The 20,015-nt window shown below is 36.5% G+C and overlaps 2 protein-coding genes across 2 annotated transcripts in view; one reads left to right on the top strand and one right to left on the bottom strand.

Moving 5' to 3' along the window:
* Positions 1-6,354, top strand: part of IRAK4 (interleukin 1 receptor associated kinase 4) — a 52,377-nt gene extending 46,023 nt beyond the window's left edge. Inside the window, exon 12 of the mRNA XM_059185603.1 lies at positions 2,469-6,354. Within this exon, the coding sequence (XP_059041586.1) occupies positions 2,469-2,486 (18 nt within the window). The 3' untranslated portion in view covers positions 2,487-6,354. The remainder of the gene's footprint in view (positions 1-2,468) is intronic.
* Positions 5,951-19,261, bottom strand: TWF1 (twinfilin actin binding protein 1). Its single transcript, XM_059185606.1, has 9 exons — positions 19,121-19,261; positions 17,196-17,273; positions 14,673-14,851; positions 13,585-13,680; positions 12,023-12,127; positions 10,253-10,378; positions 9,846-9,996; positions 9,566-9,687; positions 5,951-8,117 (listed from the first exon to the last, which is right to left on the bottom strand). The coding sequence occupies exons 1-9, from the start codon at positions 19,143-19,145 to the stop codon at positions 7,947-7,949; spliced, it is 1,053 nt and encodes a 350-aa protein (XP_059041589.1). The 5' UTR covers positions 19,146-19,261; the 3' UTR covers positions 5,951-7,946.
* Between the last annotated feature and the right edge of the window lie 754 nt (positions 19,262-20,015).

Raw genomic sequence — 20,015 nt, 5'->3', positions numbered from 1 at the left:
GGAATAGGGGAAATGACTATCAAAAATAAGATGACTTGTAGAAAAATAAATAACAAAATAACAGATGTAATTTCTACCTTCTTAGTAATTACATTAAATGTAAATGGATTAAACATTCCAACTAAATGGAAGCATTGGAAAATGAATAAAAATACATGATCCAACTGTATTCTGTCTAAAAAAGACTCACTTTATATGTAAAGATGTGAATAGGTTGAAAGTAAATGGACTTAAAAGATGTACCATGAAAACAGTAATGAAAAAAGCACTGAAGTTACTCTACTAATACCAGACAATATAGATTTTGAGGCTAAAGTTCTTACTGTAGACAAAGAACCTCTTTTTGTAATGCTAAAAGAGTCAACCTATCAAGAAAATAGAACAATTATAAACAGATATGCACCTAACAACAGAATCTTAAAATACATGAAGCAAAACAGACACAATTGAGAAAGAAAATAAATAATTCAACAGTAATTGTTGGAGATTTTAATGCCAAACTTAATGGATAGAACAACTAGGTGAAAGATGACAAGGAAATAGGATACTTGAATAGCACTATAAATCAAATAGACCTCACAGGATCTATAGAACACTCCATCCAACAAAAGCAAGATATACATTCTTCTAAGCTGCACATGAATAATTCTCTAGGATAAACCGTATGTTAGTCCATAAGAGAAGGGTATTATTTTCCTGCAGCTGGTGTAACAAAGTACACAATCTTGAAGACTTAAAACAATGGAAATTGCCTCAAAATTTTAGTGGCTAGAAGTCCAAAATCAGTATTGCTGAGCAAAATCAAGATGTGGAAATGGCTGCAACCCCTCTAAAATTTCTAGAGGAAAATCCATTTCTTGCTCCAGCATTGACAGGTTGCCAACATTTTTAGCTGGTGGCATTATCACTTCAATCTCTGCCTCCATCTTAACATTAGCTTCTGTTCTTAATTTTGTAGTCAAAGTTTTTCTGCCTCTCCTTATAAGGATACATGTTATTGTATTTAGGGCCCTCATAGATAATCCAGGATAATTTTCTGATCTCAAAATCCCTACTTTAGTCACATTTGCAAAGACCCACTTACCAAATAAAATAACATTTACCAATTCCAGTAAATAGGACAAGTCTCAATAAATTTCAAGGGACTGAAATTATACAAAGCTTATACTCCAGCCACAGAAGAATTAAATTAGAAATTAATTAGAAGAATTAAACAAGGAAATTTGGGAAATTCACAAATATGTATACATTAAACAACACATTCCTAAATATCTGATAAGTCAAGAAGAAATCACAAGACAAATTATAAAATGTTTTGAGATGAATGAAAATCACACAACAGGGGCACCTGGCTGGCTTAGTTGGTTGGGCATCTAACTCTCAATTTCAGCTTAGATCATGCTATCAGGGTTGTGAGATCAAGCTCTGTGTTGGGCTCCACTCTGGGCATGGAACCTACTTAGGATTCTCTCTCTCCCTTTATCTCTGCCAACCCCCCACAGCACACTTTCTCTCTCTGTGTGTTTAAAAACACACACAAAATAAAACTATGGGATGCAGCAAAAGCAGTGCCATGTGTAAGTAGAAAAATCCATATAAAAAGGATTATATACCAAAACCAAGTAGAATTTATCCTGGGAAGGCAAGGTTGGTTCAACATCTAAAAATCAGTAACTACTACACCATTTAAATAGAATAAGACAAAAACCACATGATTGATCTTATCAATAGATGCAGAAAAAGCATTTCACAACATTCAGTATTCTTTCATGATAAATTCACTCACAAATAAAGAATAGATGGTAACATCCTCAATCTGATAAAGCACATCTATTTAAAAAAAAAAACAGAAACAGAACATCATACTTAATGGTGAAAAACTGGAAGCTTTTCCTCTAAGATCAAGAACACAACAAGGATATCCACACTTGCCCTTTCTGTTCAATGTGGTACTGGAGGTTTTAGCTGGACTATCACACAAAACAAAAGAAGAAGTGGGGGAAGGGAGAGGAGGAGGATTGAAGGGGAAGAGAAAAGAAAGGAGGGAGGGAAAAGAAGGGAAAGGAAGAGAAGGAAAGAAAGGAATCCAGTCTGAAAAGAAAGTAAAACTACCTATTTGCTGATGACATGTCTCATTGATGGAAAACTCTAAGGAATCCACATGTGCAAAGGAGAAAAAAAAACCTAGTAGAGCTAATAAACAAATTTAGCACAGTTGCAGTATACAAGATCAACACATGAAGATGAGTTGTATTTCTATACATTAGCAATGAGCAATCTGAAGACAATTTCACTGATGATAGCATAAAAAATAAAATACTTAGGAATAAATTAATCAAAGAAGTATAAGATTGTACACTAAACTCTACAAATCATTGTTGAAGGAAATTAAAGACAAATGGAAAGACTATGTTTATGGATTGTAAGCATTAATGTTAAGATTGCGATATTTTCTAAATGATTTACAGATTCAGTACAATCCTTAGCAAGATTTCAGCTGGTTTCTTTGCAGCAAAGGACAAGTTGATCCTAAAATTCACTTGGAAATGTAAAGGAAAGAGAAAGCCAAAATAATCTTTAAAAAAGAAGATCAGAAAAGATGAAAAAAGAGGACTGATACTTCCTGAATTCAAAACTTACTATAATACTACAGTAATCAAGACATTTAGCCAGTAATCAAGACAATGTGTTACTGGCATAAAGACAAATAATTGAGAAATTAACTCTTATATTTATGGTCAATTGATTTGCAAAGACCATTCAAAGGAAGAAAAAACAGTCATTTTAACAGATTGTGCTGGGACACCTGAACACCTACAAGCAAAAGAGTGAAGCTGGACCCCTACCTCACATCATATACCAAAATTAACTCAAAAATGAATGGAATAGGGGCACCTGGGCGGCTCAGTGGGTTAAAGCCTCTGCCTTCAGCTCAGGTCATAATCCCAGGGTACTGGGATCGAGCCCCACATCAGGCTCTCTGCTTAGTGGGGAGCCTGCGTCCTCCTCTCTCTCTCTCTCTGCCTGCCTCTCTGCCTACTTGTGATCTCCGTCTATCAAATAAATAAATAAAATCTTTAAAAAAAAAGATACAAGAAGGTCTAGAAGTTTTATGAAGGAAGTGAAAAGACAATCCATAGAGTGGTGTATTTGGGGGAAAAAAAGAATGGTGTATTTGAAAGTTATGTATGTAATAAGAATCTGTTTACCTAGAACATAGAAAGCACTCCTACAACTCAATTAAAAAAAAGTAACTCAATTGAAAAAGGAGTAAATGTGCTGCATAGAAGTTTCTTCAATATGTACAAATGGTCAATAAGCACACAAAAAGATGTTCACTACATGTACAGGCCTATTTATAGCTCCTTCCAGAAATGGCAACTACCCCCAGAGAAATAGCAACCTCCAGATATTGGGTACATCTTTGGATTTCTATCTTTCCTAGATCTTGATCTATATATCTCTTGCTTACTTTGTGAGTACTCCGACGCCTTCAAGCCAAATTTTTCCCCTAGTTTATGTTAAAGGATAATTCAGATCAAATCTCCTTCTGAGGAAAACTAGGGGAAAAATTCTGCTTAAAGGCATCAGAGTACTCACAAGGTAGTCAAAACATTATTTATTATCTTTTTATTGAGGAAATCAATGCCCCCAAATGTTAAGTAACATCTTCCTAATGTTCATTGTATTAAATTGCAATTGTCAATTCTTCCTTACATACATGCCCTTTGCAATTTGGCTTTGCAATTTTTCTCATCAGGAGGTAGTTTATTTCCCAAGCTCTTAGATCGAGGATGGACTTGTAACTTGCTTTACTCAGGAGAATACACCAAAAGTGATGTTTGTAGCTCCTAGCCTGGGCCTTGAGAGTCCTTGGTATTACCCTCTCTCACAACACTGCCACTGCCATGACCCCAGATATATGAGAACGTGAGAGGTCAACCAACTGTGGACTTGTGGGAAATGATTGCTGTTGTTTTAAACCACTGAATATTGGGGGTAGTTTATGGTATGGCAGAATACATAACCAATTCAGTCCTTTAGCCAGTAAGTGGCATCACACACACATGCACACAAAGATATGACCCATGTTGTTTAATCCATATAGCTTGATATTGGAAATTAAGAAATCATTTAACCTGCATTCATAGCTTGCCTCTTCCCATTAAGCATCCAGGAACCACAGCCTGACTGAATCCTAGCAAATGCTGATGGTGGTAGAGCAGCACTGGCAGTTGAAGAGAGGCTGGTCTTGGCCTTTCCAGAGCAGTCTGCTGAATAGAGACCACCACTGGGGTGAGGGCAAGTTCCTTACTTGCTGCTCTGCAATGAGTTGCTACAAGTCTCTTGTGGCAGAAACCAGGGTGCAGAGGATGAGAGGCTCTCTTAGCGTCGGTGATGCTTGCTTTGGCCAGGATGCAGTGCTGAAAAAAACAGAGCCTTTGGGCTACCCCCACCACTGCTAGGATGCGCTCCTTTCCCCCACTGTCCCAGGAAAGGTAGAATCTTTCCTTCTTTTATTCATTCCACAAATAAAGTATCCACTGTCTTAGACACTGTTCTCAGCTATGTATGCTGAGGGTGCTACAGTGAATAAAGCCAAGTCCCTTCCCCCTTTGAGCTTGTACTTCAGTGGAGGAGACAAACTACACATGGATCAGGAACTCCTGAGTGCTTTGAGGAAAAGTAAGACAGGATTAAGGTGAGGACAGGGCGTACAATCTGATTTGGATGGCAGGGAAGACTTCTCTAAGGAGATGACACTTGAGTAGAGACCTGAGTGAAGTAGGAACCACAGGCAGATCCCGGATTAGTGATCCAGTGACGGGACAGTACTTTCAGTGCACCTGAGGCTGCAGCGTTCCCAGCCTGTCAGAGGTACAGCAGACAGCTGATGAAAAGGAGCCAGCGGACCAAGGTGGAGAGAGCAGTGAACCACGTCATGCAGAATGGGCAACCAACAGTGAAGAACTAGATTTTATTCTGTATGAGATGTTACCTCTATTGATTACTGTATACCAGCACATAGTATTAAAGAAGTTTGTTGACTGAATGGGGAAAAGTATAATTGGTATCATAAGGCAAGCTGTACCCAGTCATGGCAACACATGACTAATTTATGAAATAAAATGACAAAATAGGGTCCATCATTTTATCAAAATCTCTGTATATAAAGCCCCAGAGCCTATACTTTTTATTAAAAAGAACCTCTCTGGGCGCCTGGGTGGCTCAGTGGGTAAAGCCTCTGCCTTCCTCTTAGGTCATGATCTCAGGGTCCTGGAATCAAGCCGGGCATCCGGCTCTGCTCAGCAGGGAGCCTGCTTCCCCCCCCCCACCTTGCCTTTCTGCCTACTTGTGATCTCTGTGTCAAATAAATAAAATTTTTTTAAAAATTAAAAGAAAAAAGAAACTCATCCTTATAATGTATGGCCACGTATGCAAAGGATATATACCAAACTACAATATGTGTCTCAGGCACATTATAGTTCTGAATAGAAGTAATTTAAAGAACTTTTAACTCTAGTTAAGTTTCTAAAATAAGCACTTTCAAGGACTACTCCCCATCTTTTGTAATTTAGGCTTAGCAAAAGATCAGTCTGGTAGTGAATCCTACACGAGAGTGCATTCAGTATCTGTCGGATGAGTGGCAAGTATCTGAAGAGTATAGCCTCAAGTTTGTTGGTCATCCTATTGTACAGGGGGGCTTTTATCGCAGTAGTAACGGTAGAACTCATGGCATTTTCATTATTGCTGCAGCAGTAGGGAAGTTCTAATCTAAATGAAGCACAACTTGCCTAGGTTGCAAAATATTTAAAATCCTTGATTTAGATAGGGGAATTAGCAAATGCATACATCAGTGAGATTTCTAGCCCATTACCAGATATTGCATTATGCAGAATTATCCAAACATTCAAAAAACCTTATGCTAGAAAACAACTTAAAACACAAATTAAAGAGAAAAAAATTTATTGCAATATAAAATGCACTTATAAAATGTCCACAGAAGGCATGTAATTCTTCACTGCTATATAAATTTACCTGGAATACTTTGATCACCTTCTATTGTTATGATGATGTCACCTAAAACATATTGTAAACAATGAGTTATACTCTATAACAAATGCATCACTGATTTTCAGCAATCTTGGTTTAATAATAATTAGTTTTAAGACTATATAATCACATCTATATTCTGGAATGTCCATTTACTTTCATGTAGTGTAGTAGAATTTAGACTATAATTGCACATGAATGGTACAGAAAAACATTCGCCACCAAATTATTTTATACCTTCATGACAGGTTTTACATTCTTTCAGATTGAAAATACAGGCTTCAGCTATTGTCTGCAACACAGCTCTAGGATTCTCACTGCAGTAATTTGTGTGTATGTGTGTCTATGTGGGCACCCATGGAACGGCTTAAAGTGTATCTTTAGTGAACAAGTGCAACATTACTGCCAATTACTTTGCATGTTTAAATATTATAGTCTGATTATTTGTAAACAAACAAAACCCCACACAAATACTCTTAACTCTAGAAAAAAAAATCCTGTCAACCCATTATTCTAATATGCTTTACTTGAACACACATTAAATTTTTGAAAGGTGCATATAGTACCTTAGATAATAAGGTATAAAAATGTGTTTCATATTTTATACTATGAAATGTGCATTTCTAATGTTTTATGCAGCATAAAGTTTTTAGATCAAGAAATTCTAAATCCTGGATCCCCACAGTTCATTTAGAAAACTCTCAAAGTTATGGCTCTTGCAGCAGGTTTATCAGATTTAACATGACCAAGTGTTCTATCTTCTTCCCTATTTCAAGTATCCAAAAAAAAAAGGCTCAATTTATGTAGGTCGTAACTGAAAATGCAAAGCTTTAAACAGTTAAATGTGTTTTGAAATAAGATATAAATTGAAAAAGTTTCTTAAGTATTTAATTTATATTAGGCTTATAAGTATTAGGACTTTCAGATAATTTTATTAAATCTGAGTATTTCCTCAAAAATAATAAAGAACACAATTTGCCTATTAATATATAGTTCTGGGATTCTGCAGAAAAATCAATCTTGATGTTTAAGGCTTTTCAACATTGTTGACCTTAGTTTTGTTTTCTTTTTAATGATGTTAATTTAATATTCAATCTGAACATAAGTATTTAGCCTCAAACTACTTAAAATGAAATGACTTACTTCTGAAAAGAAAACTTCAAAGCACTAGAAAGAGAATTTACTAAAGCTGTTTAAATGTCTTTCAGTGTCATCAGAAATCCTGCAGTATAGAAAGTATCTGGTACCTTTAAGGATTCAGAATGAAGTGATCTTCTGAAATTCTAATGCCAGTTAAAAAAAACAAAAAAGTCAAATAGAAAAGACTGCTGCAATAAAGCACTGAATCTAAAAGTTGCAGACATGATCCCATCACCTGAGAGCTAAGAACTTCTTCTCAGAGTCAGCAACTTCTCATCTTTACCTAGGCACATTAAGTTCTCAACTGAGAAAATAATCCAACCTGGTCCTTAACATATTCATTAAGTAGCATGAATATTTTAAGGTCTTTCTCCCTTCAAGAAAAAAACTTGATGTCTCACTAAATAGTAGGAAGGAGTGTATCTTACTTTGAGTCGTTAGACTTTCTGGAATTGGCCCAACTGTATAAAATTTTAAGAAATGTGTAAAGTATGGAATCATTATTACTCTGTGAAAACATTGTGACAAAATTAAACATCACTATGTCGAACCCTTTTCTAGCATTAACTCAAAAATAGAAATCATGAGTCTTCTATAACCTTAATTTTAAAAACACACAGAAGTGAAAAGTGCTATTTTTCAAAAAGTACAATTTTTTCCCTACAATGTATCAACATGGAATGATTTCAGTTCTCCCGTACTAAAAGCTGGACTTTTAAAAAACTAGTGTTGTAATGCTTAATATAATGATTTTAATCAGCAGTGGCTTCACTTTCAGCGGGACCCCTAATAAGTCTTCGAATTCCTCTTTTTCCTGCAGGACCTTTCGGTTTAGCAAAACTCTGCTTATGTGCATGCTGCTTTGGGTGTACTTCTTCATAAAGGAAGTCTGCTGTCAACTCATCCCCATTGTCTATTTCAATCTGTAAGAGATGGAATCAGTCAGGTGTGATCCTATATGAAAAAGACAATATTCAAAACTGAATACAAGCAAGGAGCCAGTTTTCAGGTGTGAAAGCTCACAAATACATACATAATACCCATTCTAGCAAGAGAAGAGAGTATCAAGGACCATATGTAAATAGTTTCACTTTCACCTTTGGGGGGGTGCACTAGTTGAATACATAATCAGCAATAATAATTTGCTAACTGGTTCCCTCTTTCTTCTCCTATTTAACTAATGTATAAGAAGCTACCACTATATTCTCAGGTTGTTCTGCTTTGGTACAGTATACATAATCAAGAAACCTTACTCATCGGCCCCTTTGTTACTTGAGTCACTTGAAATCTAAACAGGGCCAAATCTGGCCTGAATTTAGAATGTGTTTTACATTTTTAAAGGGATATAAACATAAAATAATAAAATAAACAAGAATATGTAACAAAGACCATATGTGGCATAGTGAAGCCTAGAATAATTTCTATCAGGTCTTCTAGTAGAAAAAGTCAGCCAATCCTTGCTAACCTTAAACTTAAAAAGCTTGAAGGGTTCAGTACCTAATATATTGGTAGTTTTAGGGACCTGTGGTTTTTTTTTTTTTTTTAAAGATTTTATTTATTTATTTGACAGAGAGAGATCACAGCAGGCAGAGAGGCAGGCAGAGAGAGGGGAAGGGAAGGAAGCAGGCCCCTGCTGAGCAGAGAGCCCGATGTGGGACTCGATCCCAGGACCCTGAGATCATGACCTGAGCCGAAGGCAGTGGCTTAACCCACTGAGCCACCCAGGCGCCCCAGGGACCTGTGTTTTAATGAGCTGAAGGCTCAAGAATAAACTGTATCTTTCCCCATGCCTCATTTGCATTTAAGAAAATAAATTTAATAAAATCAGTAGCATAGCTCCCCAAAATCAAATGTTTATGCCCATTCCCTCCTTTCTCAACAACTAGATTCTCATCCATCCATGATTCAGTTATAAATGGAGACTGCAGTTCCTTATTCATAGCAACTGTTGAGACAATCACAAGTATGTAGCACTAGCAGCACTGTCCAACAGAACTTGCTGCAATATGGAAATGTTCTCTAAATTCTGCACTGTCCAATACAGACAGTAGCCACTAGCCACAAGTAGCTAATGAACACCTGAAATGTGGCTATTGTGATTAAGAAACTGAATTTTAAATTTTACTTAATTTTAATTTAAATTTAAGTAGCCATAGTTGCTTATGGCTACATATTAGAGAGTACAGACCTATAAGGATACTGGAGAAATAACAGATCACCCTCAAGAACTTAGAGAAGACCCTAACGATTTATGATGAGAACAAGGAAAAAAATACATCCATTAATAAATCATAATACATCACAAACTACATGGAAAAGACAATAAAGATCAAAGAAAACCTGAAATTTAAAAATAGATAGGTAATTTTACCTTTCTAATGACATCCATTTGTAGTTGTCTTTCTACAATTTCTAGCAGAGGGCTCTTGCAGCTAGAATACAGCATCCGTTCTCTTATACTGCATGTGTATCCAGGCATCGAATAAATAAAAACTGTAAGTTAAAATAGTAAATACAATTAGCAATACATCAATTAAAGCAAATACTAAGCCTCACAGAACTGTAAGTCCTCTGAGCAAGAAGTGATAATACAGTGCTAAAAAATCAGTAAGCCAACTGAAAAAAACATGGTAAGACAATATATTATATACCTATGGACTCCAAATAGTCGCCTTCATGGGAATGTTTATACAGGAAGAAATGGTAACGTGCTGAATCCTTGGGAATCCTCTTTGGCAAATCTTTTAGTTCCGTATTTGTTGTGTTGGCCAAAATTATAATCTCATTTTTTATATCTATTTCCTGTCAGTAAGAAATACATTCATTAAAACAGATACACAGCAATTTCAAATTTATAATAAAAAAAAAAAACCTAGGAAACAAAGGGAAACTTACATAGGATTGACTTTTCATAATGAACACATTGTCGCATAGTTTTAAGAAAATTAATTTAAAAAATCAGGACACAATTTTAAATCCATTAAAAATAAACCCTGTATAAAGCCATGAGTCACCAGCAACAGCAGCCATTTCATAATAATCACCACGTATCTCTTACCAATTGCACATAGTTGAGCTGTCTGTTACTTAATTGTTCCAAAGCCTGAAAAGCTTCTCGAGAAATGGGAAATGCTACTCCTTGTAGTGTCTGATGCTTAGTGTCCACACCCACGTCAGTCTGTACCTAAGTATGACAAATTTAATTTAATGAAGTTTTAGCATTTAGCAGTCATACAGCAAAGATAAGAAAACCCAGTCTCTATCAAGTGCCATTCCACCCTATCCATTTTAATATAAGTAAAATTAACACTTTAAATACTATGAACTTAAAAAGCCAAGTAATTTTTCACGTTTGTTCCTGTCTGCTAGCATTCTGTCAACATGCAGAGTGCATGACACATCTTTATGAAATGTTGGGAGTGAACACTTGAGTGAGTATGCAGTGTTAGTGGGGCTTTGAGGGGAGGTTGTTTCTATGTTTGGTTTGGCACATTTGCAATGAACTATGTAAGTTCCTGCAAGTGTCCTCAGATTACACCTTTAATTACAAAATTTTACTTGATAAAATTTATGAACAGTGTGGTATCTATACAATATGTACCAAACTTTACTTTGTTCTGTTAGACAAAATGCAACACAAACACCATGCATTGAATTGAAAGGAGTACGAACAGTATACAAAGACACAACACAGTTCAACAAATTATACTACTGCAGAAGTTCCAGACTTTGAGCTTTCATTACTAGAAGAGTACTTCAAGAAAGCTTTCAATGCACATGTTTTAAGACTTGTATACTCAAATGATAGCTAGTATAGGGTCTCATTTGCAGTGTTGCAACAGAAAGTCAAATAGAAATTTTACTTTAAAAAAAAACGAATGGAGATTCTACAGCATAAATGATACTGGATAATGAAAACATCATAAAACATATGCAAATGCATACCCCAATACGATCCTCTGGGTTCTGATTGCAAGGAATAAAACAAACTATCAAACTTAAAAAAAAAATCACATAAAAATCTTTACTCAAATAACTTGAGTTAAAATAATATAAAGATAGATCCTTGCTATCAGGTTAATATTAAATAATATTCAATCACTTTCCAGACTGATTCCTACTAGTTGGTTACTCAGACTAGGGAATAGTGATTTCTGCTACTTGTTCTTTCCTATAAAATTTCAGTAAAAATATAGTAGTTATTCTAACTTGTAACTAGAAGAGCTGCAGTAAACACATTAGAAATATGATAAACTCTAATACGGATGAAATTTATTGACTCTAACGTAACTGAGCTAAACAAGTACTCAAAAAACCATCTCCCATATATACATACGTATCCATGTAGTGTCCATTGAAGTTCATTTATAGAGCTTCTGGAAATACTAACTATCTCATAGGATTTACATTTTACTCTCTTTAGTCACCAAACAAAATAAGATGATAAAACAATAGAATATAACAAAACAAACCTGCTTCAGCAACTTCATTAGATAGAATTTTTTGCCCTAAATGGGTAACACACATTTTCCCCATTTATTTAGTATTTGAAGTACAAAGTTAAAAAAAAGTTGTACTTCAACAGGAAGATTAACTATTCTGATAACACACAAATATAGGAGAAAGCTACTTATGAAATTCATACAAATTTTAATATTTACTTTTAACTTTTTTCCTGAAAATACACTGAGCACATAGTCTTGTCTCTAAACTATACAGAATAAATGCAAGCTACCAGACTTACTTCTCTAGTTACCTCTATATCTATAATTAAAAATATCTTTTCAAACACTTAAAATCTTGCAAGAATATCAAAACTGTAATTTACCTCATTAATTTTAATCTGCCGTAATTCTTCCTCAGCTGCAGTCAAGGGGGCAGGAGAAGACTGTGACACCAAGTACTTTTTATAACCATTTAATGATACATCTTCCTGTAAACAGAAATGGATTGTTACTAGTTATTCCCTAGAATGGATTGTTACTAGTCATTGTTACTAGTTATTCCCTAGAAAATCTCCATGAAGTCACTCTAGGAAAAACAAAATTATTAATTTAACAGAAAAAAATTTTCTTGAAGATTTTATTTATTTATTTGACACAGAGAGAGACAGTGAGAGAGGGTACACAAGCAGGGAGAATGGGAGAGGAAGAAGCAGGCTTCCCACTTGAGCAGGGAGCCAGATGTGGGGCTTGATCCCAAGACCCAGGGATTATGACTGAGCTAAAGGCAGATGCTCAATGACTGAGCCACCCAGGCGCCCCAGAAAATATTTTGATTAAAAAATAGTATCAAGAATTTTACTATTTCTTATTTTTCAAAAATTCTCTATTGTATAGGCTTCAAAAAATCTTAAGGGGGAGTATTTACTCATTTCCTAAAGTTTTCTAACTTAAATGGGTATGAGTGTGTTGGTGATGATGCCAGTCACATGATGAACTTGGTCATGTTCAAGTCTATAGGACAATTGTAATTAACATTCTGGGGAAATCTGCCTTATAACTATTCAATAATCAACACATTCAGATTCTGAATTCTTTATTATAATAATTTATATAATTTCTCTATAGTTACTCATAGAAAATGATTGTAGCTTTTTTTTTTTTTAAGGGTTTTTGATTTTTTTTTTCAAAGATTTTATTTATTTGACAGACATAGATCACAAGTAGGCAGAGAGGCAGGCAGAAAGAGAGGAGGAAGCAGGCTCCCTGCGGAGCAGAGAGCCCGATGTGGGGCTCAATCCCAGGTCCCTGGGATCATGCCCTGAGCCGAAGGCAGAGGCTTTAACCCACTGAGCCACCCAGGCGCCCCTGATTGTAGCTCTTATTTAAAAGAATAAAATATTCTAAAAAAAGTCTACTTTTTCATTGAAATTTTGTGATTTGAAAGCAGCAAAGGGAGAGGGAGAAGCAGAGTCCACACTGAGCAGGGAGCTGAGGTGGGGCTTGATCCCAGGACCCTGGGATCATGACCTGAACCACCCAGATACCCCACCATATAAATTTGCAACAAATTCTTAATCATAATTTAACTAATAAATGTCAAAAATATCTAAAAATTACCATCTCTTTCAAGGAGTCTCTCATTGTTCTGAGCCTGTTTCCCTATCCTTAAAATGAAAAGGTTGAACTAAATGGTTAAACTAGATGATCTCTAAGGTATAGTGTAGTTCCTAAAGACTAACGAAAGATATTCCAACCTATTTTAAAAGGATTAGTACATGTTTTAGTCAACTTGCTTATCATATGAAATACAGTAATATTTTCTCTTCTTTTTATGTTTAAAGATTCATTAGTCTGATTTCCTATCAATTACCCATTCCTAGGAGTTCTTATATTCGTTTAATTGCAACATGTAGAATCCACATATATAAAAATATAAGTTTTATACCTTTACTGTTCCAAATACTTCATCTTTAATGTGGCCACCTCCAAACTCCTTTTTCAGAGTTGCTCTTGTTGCTGCATACAACATTTTCTGACGAACCTAGTAAGTTGTGAAAGTTTACTTAGCAGTTTATAGATGAAAACTATTACTACAAGAGAAAGTACTTTCTAAAGGTATTAAAATCTTCAAGCACAATAAACAAACTGTGATAAAGCTGAAATATATGTGTATAAATAGCCATCATAAAACTTCATCTATTAAGGTAGATTTCAATTTATAGTAGGTTGTATTTTACAAAAAGTGGGAAAATAAATTTTTAAAAATTACTCACTTCTCAAAGTATACAATGAGTTCAAGAATTAAAAAAAAAAAACTACCTAAAATACTACTTTATAATATGAGGAACAAAACATCACTTGAAGTAACCTGGATACTGACACTTTACATTCTTAAACAGCTTAAGTAGTAACATCTGATCTTGCAAATATAGATCAGATGTTACTACTTAAGCTGTTTAAGAATCAAATGTTCATGGCACATGTATGGCATATACCATTCTATGAGGAACACAAAGATGAAAACTACTACATATAAACTCTTATTAAAGAATCTAATAGCAACTGTTGAAAACTATTAAAGGTAACTAACTGCCAACCAATAGAAATATTTTTATAATACTGAATCGTCAAATCCAGTACTCTGAAGCAGTCTGCTAACTTTCTTAAAAGAAATATTTGCGTGGATGCCTATCATTTGAATGGTAGCTATTAAGAATATTTACTATAATATTCAATTAGGTCTCAGAAGTATTCAAAGTATTAATGTCAGAGCATAGTCATTTATATATAATTGCTAAAGATATTTAAATTTAAAATCAGTAATAATTCTATTCATTTGAAAGGCAAGACTTCTGAATCTAAGTACATTATTCCTGATTCCACATTACCAATAGAAGGATTTTCTTCATGATCATTCCCTTCTATGGGAAATAACTATTGCTTCATAACTTTCTCTTGGCCTAGGAATATTTCAGGAAAAAAAAAAAAATTCTAGCATTTAATGTTAAACAAGTTACAAAAGAAATTACTTACATGAGAATGATCTGGAGACCAGGCAATGAATATCCATTCATATCCCTGGGCATTCTGAGAATCTAACCTGAATAATATATAGCACGGCTGTTTGTCCTCCAGTAGGGGTAAAACAAAGGAATCATAATCCTTATCCCAGGAATCTGAGGGCTGACTACATGATCCAATCACAAGTTTCTCTATGAAGAACAATTTTTAAAAGATACATGAAATGTTTTAAATGCCAAATGGTAATGAAGAAAAGAATAAGCTAATAATACAGTTATCTCTATTACTATTATTCACATCAAGGAGTTAAAGTAGGGGGCACCTGGATGGCTCAGACAGTTAAGCGGCTGCCTGGAGTGTGACAACGGCTGCCGGGTTGTGATCCCAGGTTCCTGGGCACTGCACCAGCCTCCCTGCTCAGGGAGAAGTCAGCTTCTCCTTCTGCCCCTCTCTCTACCCCCACCGCCCCACCGACTTGTGATCTCTTGCTCTTTCAAATAAATAAATAAAATCTTAAAGAAAAAAAAAAAAAACAGGAAAATTTTATGACTAGCATGGTTAAAATGTTAAAAAACACAAGAAACAAATGATAAAATTTTATTCATATTTTAAAACAGTTGAGTTGGACAGTTGAAGAATAGGTAATTATAGTCTATCTTCCAAAATGTTTATGCTGTAAGTTATCAACAAAATATGTATTATGTGTTATTGTTCAAAGGCAGAATTCCTGAAACACTGAAGTGTGCAATAAGAAATATTAAAACCATGTTTAGTGCTTACTTGGCCATGAAGCTACAAATAAAACATTTTGTCCAGAAGCATAAATTGGTGCAGCCATTTGGCAGAATCAAGTAAAACTGTGAATGTTCTCCACATAAAAAATCTTTTGCACGTACGTTCACTGCATTATATGAGAACAGTAGAAGCTGCAAGTAGCCAAAGTGTTCATCACTAAGAGAATGATGACAGAATATGTGATGAATTATATCTTATTATATTATATATTATTAAGTGAAACTTAAAAATAGTGAACTGTCGGGGCACCTGGGTGGCTCAGTGGGTTAAGCCTCTGCCTCCGGCTCAGGTCATGATCTCAGGGTCCTGGGATGGAGTCCCACATCAGGCTCTCTGCTCAGCAGGGAGCCTGCTTCCTCCTCTCTCTCTGCCTGCCTCTCTGCCTACTTGTGATCTCTCTCTGTCAAATAAATAAATAAAATCTTTAAAAAAAAAAATAGTGAACTGTCAAAACTAATTACAAAAATAATGTTTAGAGAAAAAAAGACACAGAATAAGACATCAGTTTACATGAACTTAAAAACTCAAAACAGCACTATCTAGGGATACATATAAGAACTGCAGAAATATGAAAATTCCTAATATAGTTGCCTCAGGAAGAGGAGGTCAGGAAGTTAAACAGTTTAAATGGGGCGCCCTTATATCACAAAAATATTAAGTCTAAAAAAAGCTGAAGCAAATATGCTAAAACATTAGCAGTTATTAAGAGGAGATGGAAGTATTTGTTGTTTTATTTATTCTTTATAATTTCCTTATTTAAAAATTTTCCTTAAAACAAAAAGATCAGAAAATGATTTAGGAAAGAATATGATTTTCCTTCTGTAGTGATCCTAGTTAGACAAACTTTTCCATTTTAGTCACTTATCTAGTCAGTTAGGAAGTGATGGCTTTTAAAATTTAGTTCAATATTCCTAAAATAAGCTGCTTTACAGTATATGTTTATTCCTATTAAGTGTGGTAATATGTATTTACAACAACTGCATATTTTTCAAACTACTCTGGTATTTTTAATATATAAGTAGAAAATGAAAAGCAAATTAAGTTTACTTCCAGTTTGTAAAAGAACAAGTTATTCTTCCAAAGCAAAATTATCTCCAGGTATTTAAGAAATTAGACCAGTGGAATATTTTAAGATACTCATTTGTGAGAATATTAATTGTCCAAATTCAAATATAGCCAAATTAAAAGATTCTCCCACCCAATTTCCCTGGTACCGAATGATTTTGAAAGGATCAATTTACGGTTTGTTACATTCCTAGAACTTTGTCCCAAAAACAAGAAAGGGGGAATCATTTCTTCACCACAAACTGCAATCAAGTGGAAAAGACAGAAGCTTGAAATCCTTTGCTTCTACTTCAAAACTAACTTTACTGAGTAACAATTCTAAAGTAATGTTTTTGGGCAGATGGGGAGAGAATCACCTGTTTACTGATTTCCATTCCAGACGGAAGCATTAACATTAGAAATGGATTGTGGTTCAGAAACTGAGACAAAAAGTAAAAGAGGAAGATGTCACACTAAAAAAGCATCTTTCTGTTTCCCTGTCAAGTACAGAATTCAGAGGGTAGGTAGCGGCCGATGGGACATGACCAAATGTACAGGATCCACCTTATCTAAAGGCAAACTCTGAACTTGCTTCACATTAATTAATAGTTCCAATCCCTGACAATGTCTTAGGCATTTAAAAATATAACATTCAATAATCTAAGGACAAACAGTATTTAAAAATGTGTAACTAACCATTTTCAATAGATATTTTTAGAAGTCTGTATTTTCCATTTCTTGCTCTGGCAAAGATATCTTTAACATCCTCACTTGCTGTGGAAAAAGATAAAGACAAGTAAACCCATGTTTTATACTCACGGATTAATACTTTCCAATGCTACTTAAATAAGGAGAAATGAATTGTAATATAAAAAAAATCCTGAGAGCATAGCATCCCCTTTCTATCAGTAATTTAAACTGTAAAACTTGAAGATGTTAACAGTGGACACTATACACAGCTAAGAAACAAATTAAAATAGCTTAAAAGTATATTAATACATTAATTCTGTTTTAGCTAGATAATTCCAAAGCAGAAATAATACTGGGAATTAAAGTATTAAAGTTAGGGGTGTCTGGGTGGCTCATTGGGTTAAAGCCTCTGTCTTCGGCTCAGGTCATGATCTCAGGGTCCTGGGATTGAGCCCTGCATCTGGCTCCCTGCTCGGCAGGGAGCCTGCTTCCCCCTCCCTCTCCGCCTGCCTCTCTGTCTACTTATGATCTGTCTGTCAAATAAATAAATAAAATCTTAAAAAAAAAAAAGGAAAATATTAAAGTTATTCAAATCTAATAATGAACAAATTACAATTTTTAAAAACACCACTACTGCTTGGTTGAAAATTGTTGAAAACCTTTCATTCTCTTCTAGTCCAATTTCAAAATTATAATAAAGAAATTCATTTTTATATTTTCACATTAAAAACAACAGTAAGTATCAGATATCTTATCCCGATTAAAGAGAAAATCAATAAAATACATTCAAGCTTATACTTCTGGTAATACTTTTCTAACTCGTATTTCTCAAAAAGCTACAGTTCACTAAGCAAATACATATTTAATAACCCTCCTGTGCTTATTAAAGCTTCAATTTCATTCTGATTTCCCTCTTGGGTTGTACACAAGAACAAGAACCACTATTTAAGTAGTGATCGTTGTAAGACTCAAACATGAAAATCAGTAACAACATATTTAAATGTCAAACTAACTCGGACAAACAAAACAGTGTTTTTAGGTTTGAGAGTAGTTTGTTGTGTTTGTGTGTGCAGGGAGAGCGGTAGGGTGGTCAAAGACTCATAGGAACATGAGTAAATGTTCTTCGGGGGAAAAGATTCGTTGTCTATTAACAGGAAGAGCGTGGGCTTATATTAGCACTCGTTAAGTAATCGCGAGTAACCCCGGGATATATTATTTGATTCTGATGAGGTGAGCGCTTCCAGACTGCCCATTTTCAAAGCAGGAAATAATGGAGGTCAGATATAACTGCACATTGAACTGCCTTCACGGGATGATTGAGCCACAAAGACCAGACTTTTCAGTTCCCTGGGGAAGTACCTAAGAGAAAGATCAAAACACCCCGTACTCAGAATTTCTCAGAACATAAATTCCTGTTTCCACTTTGGAAGAAAATGCGGAAGAGTCTGGGAAGCACCTTCACTGGAAATGAAAAAGATTCCAAGATCGTTCGCTTTTTAATCAAAATCTTTAACAACCTCCTTCACAGAGTGAAAGGCAAATTCGCCCGTCTCTCTGCAGCAAGAGGAGCCCAGCCGGCTCCACGGTTCCAGGTCTCCCCTGCCGGATAAAAAGGGGGAAAGTTGGGCTACCATCAGGGGCGGTGGAAGGCACGCCCCCTTCACCCAGGTCTCCTCGGAAACCAATTTCCTTCGCTTCTGCGAAATTTCGGGTCAGTCAGTAACGTGGCGGCGGCCGGGCCGGGCTGGGAGGGACGCAGGCCGGGAGCGCCCGGGACCAGAAAGCTCGGAGAGGCGCAGAGGCCCGCCCGCCCGCGAGATCGGCTCCCTTCCCCCGGGCCCGACTCCAGCCCTGCTACTCCCGCAGCCCGCCCGGCTCACCCCGGGCCTCCCGGGAGCCCCTTCCCCGCGCGCCGCTCCGGGGGCCGTTACCTTGGATGCCGGTCTGATGGGACATGGCGGCGGCCGCGGGCTCCCGGCTCCGGCGCTAAATGCTGAGAGCGGCCCCGGCCGGCGCCTCCAGGAAGTGGCAGCTCCTCCGCCGGCCGAGGCGCGTCATCAGCCTGCGACCCGCGGCCGCCCCGCCCAGCTAGGCCGACCGCGTCCTCGCGCGGCCCTGCCGCCCCCGCGTCCCCCTCCCCCGCGCGCTCCACGGAGGTTTGCGAATGCATCCCCACCCCTGGAGCTCTTCTCCAGCTGTCTCAGGGGGTCCCTGCCCTGGCACTTGCCGACGCTTCTCCGGTCCCTACCCCCGTGAGACCCCGCAGAGCCCACAGGTTGGCCCTGCTCTTTGCTGCCTGCCCCCCAGCGACCCTGTCGACTTCGCCGTTCGCTGGTTCAGCGAAAAGATGCTCAAAAATGTAAATGACCATTTTACTGAACATGTATTTTCAATTTTAAAAAGATGTGCACAGTATCTTTCTTGGTTCACTCTTCCGGTAATCTATACAATATAAAGAGTCACTCCTTTCCCCGTTTTTTAAAATGAGGATTAATGTATAGGTGGTCGCCCATCAAAATATCCCACACTTTTATTTTCTTTTTTAATATTTTATTTATTTATTTGTTAGAGATAGAGAGAATGCAAGCACAGGCAGACAGAGCAGCAGGCAGAGGCAGAGGGAGAAGCAGGCTCCCTTCCAAGCAAGGAGCCCGATGTGGGACTCGATCCCAGGACACTGGGATCATGACCTGAGCCAAAGGCAGCTGCTTAACCCACTGAGCCACCCAGTCTGCTTAATCTCAGACTGTTAACTTTTCTTTTTTTCAGTTGGGTCCATTAAGAAACCAAGTTTTCCTTTCTCTTCATTCCAAAAAGAGACAGACC

Source organism: Mustela lutreola, chromosome 8, assembly GCF_030435805.1.
Source record: "Mustela lutreola isolate mMusLut2 chromosome 8, mMusLut2.pri, whole genome shotgun sequence".
Taxonomy (NCBI): domain Eukaryota; kingdom Metazoa; phylum Chordata; class Mammalia; order Carnivora; family Mustelidae; genus Mustela; species Mustela lutreola.
The sequence above is the reverse complement of the archived record's forward strand: the minus strand, read 5'-3'. Positions and strand labels throughout refer to the sequence as shown.

Bases quoted from the DNA above. Each gene is read 5' to 3' on its own strand.
- TWF1 (XM_059185606.1), bottom strand. From the start codon at position 19,145: ATGTCCCATCAGACCGGCATCCAAG. The intron at 9,997-10,252 runs GTAAGAGATACG...TCTTACTGACAG, and splicing joins AGCTCAACTATGTGCAATTG to GAAATAGATATAAAAAATGA. The intron at 8,118-9,565 runs GTAAAATTACCT...CATCTCTTACAG, and splicing joins AAATGGATGTCATTAGAAAG to ATTGAAATAGACAATGGGGA.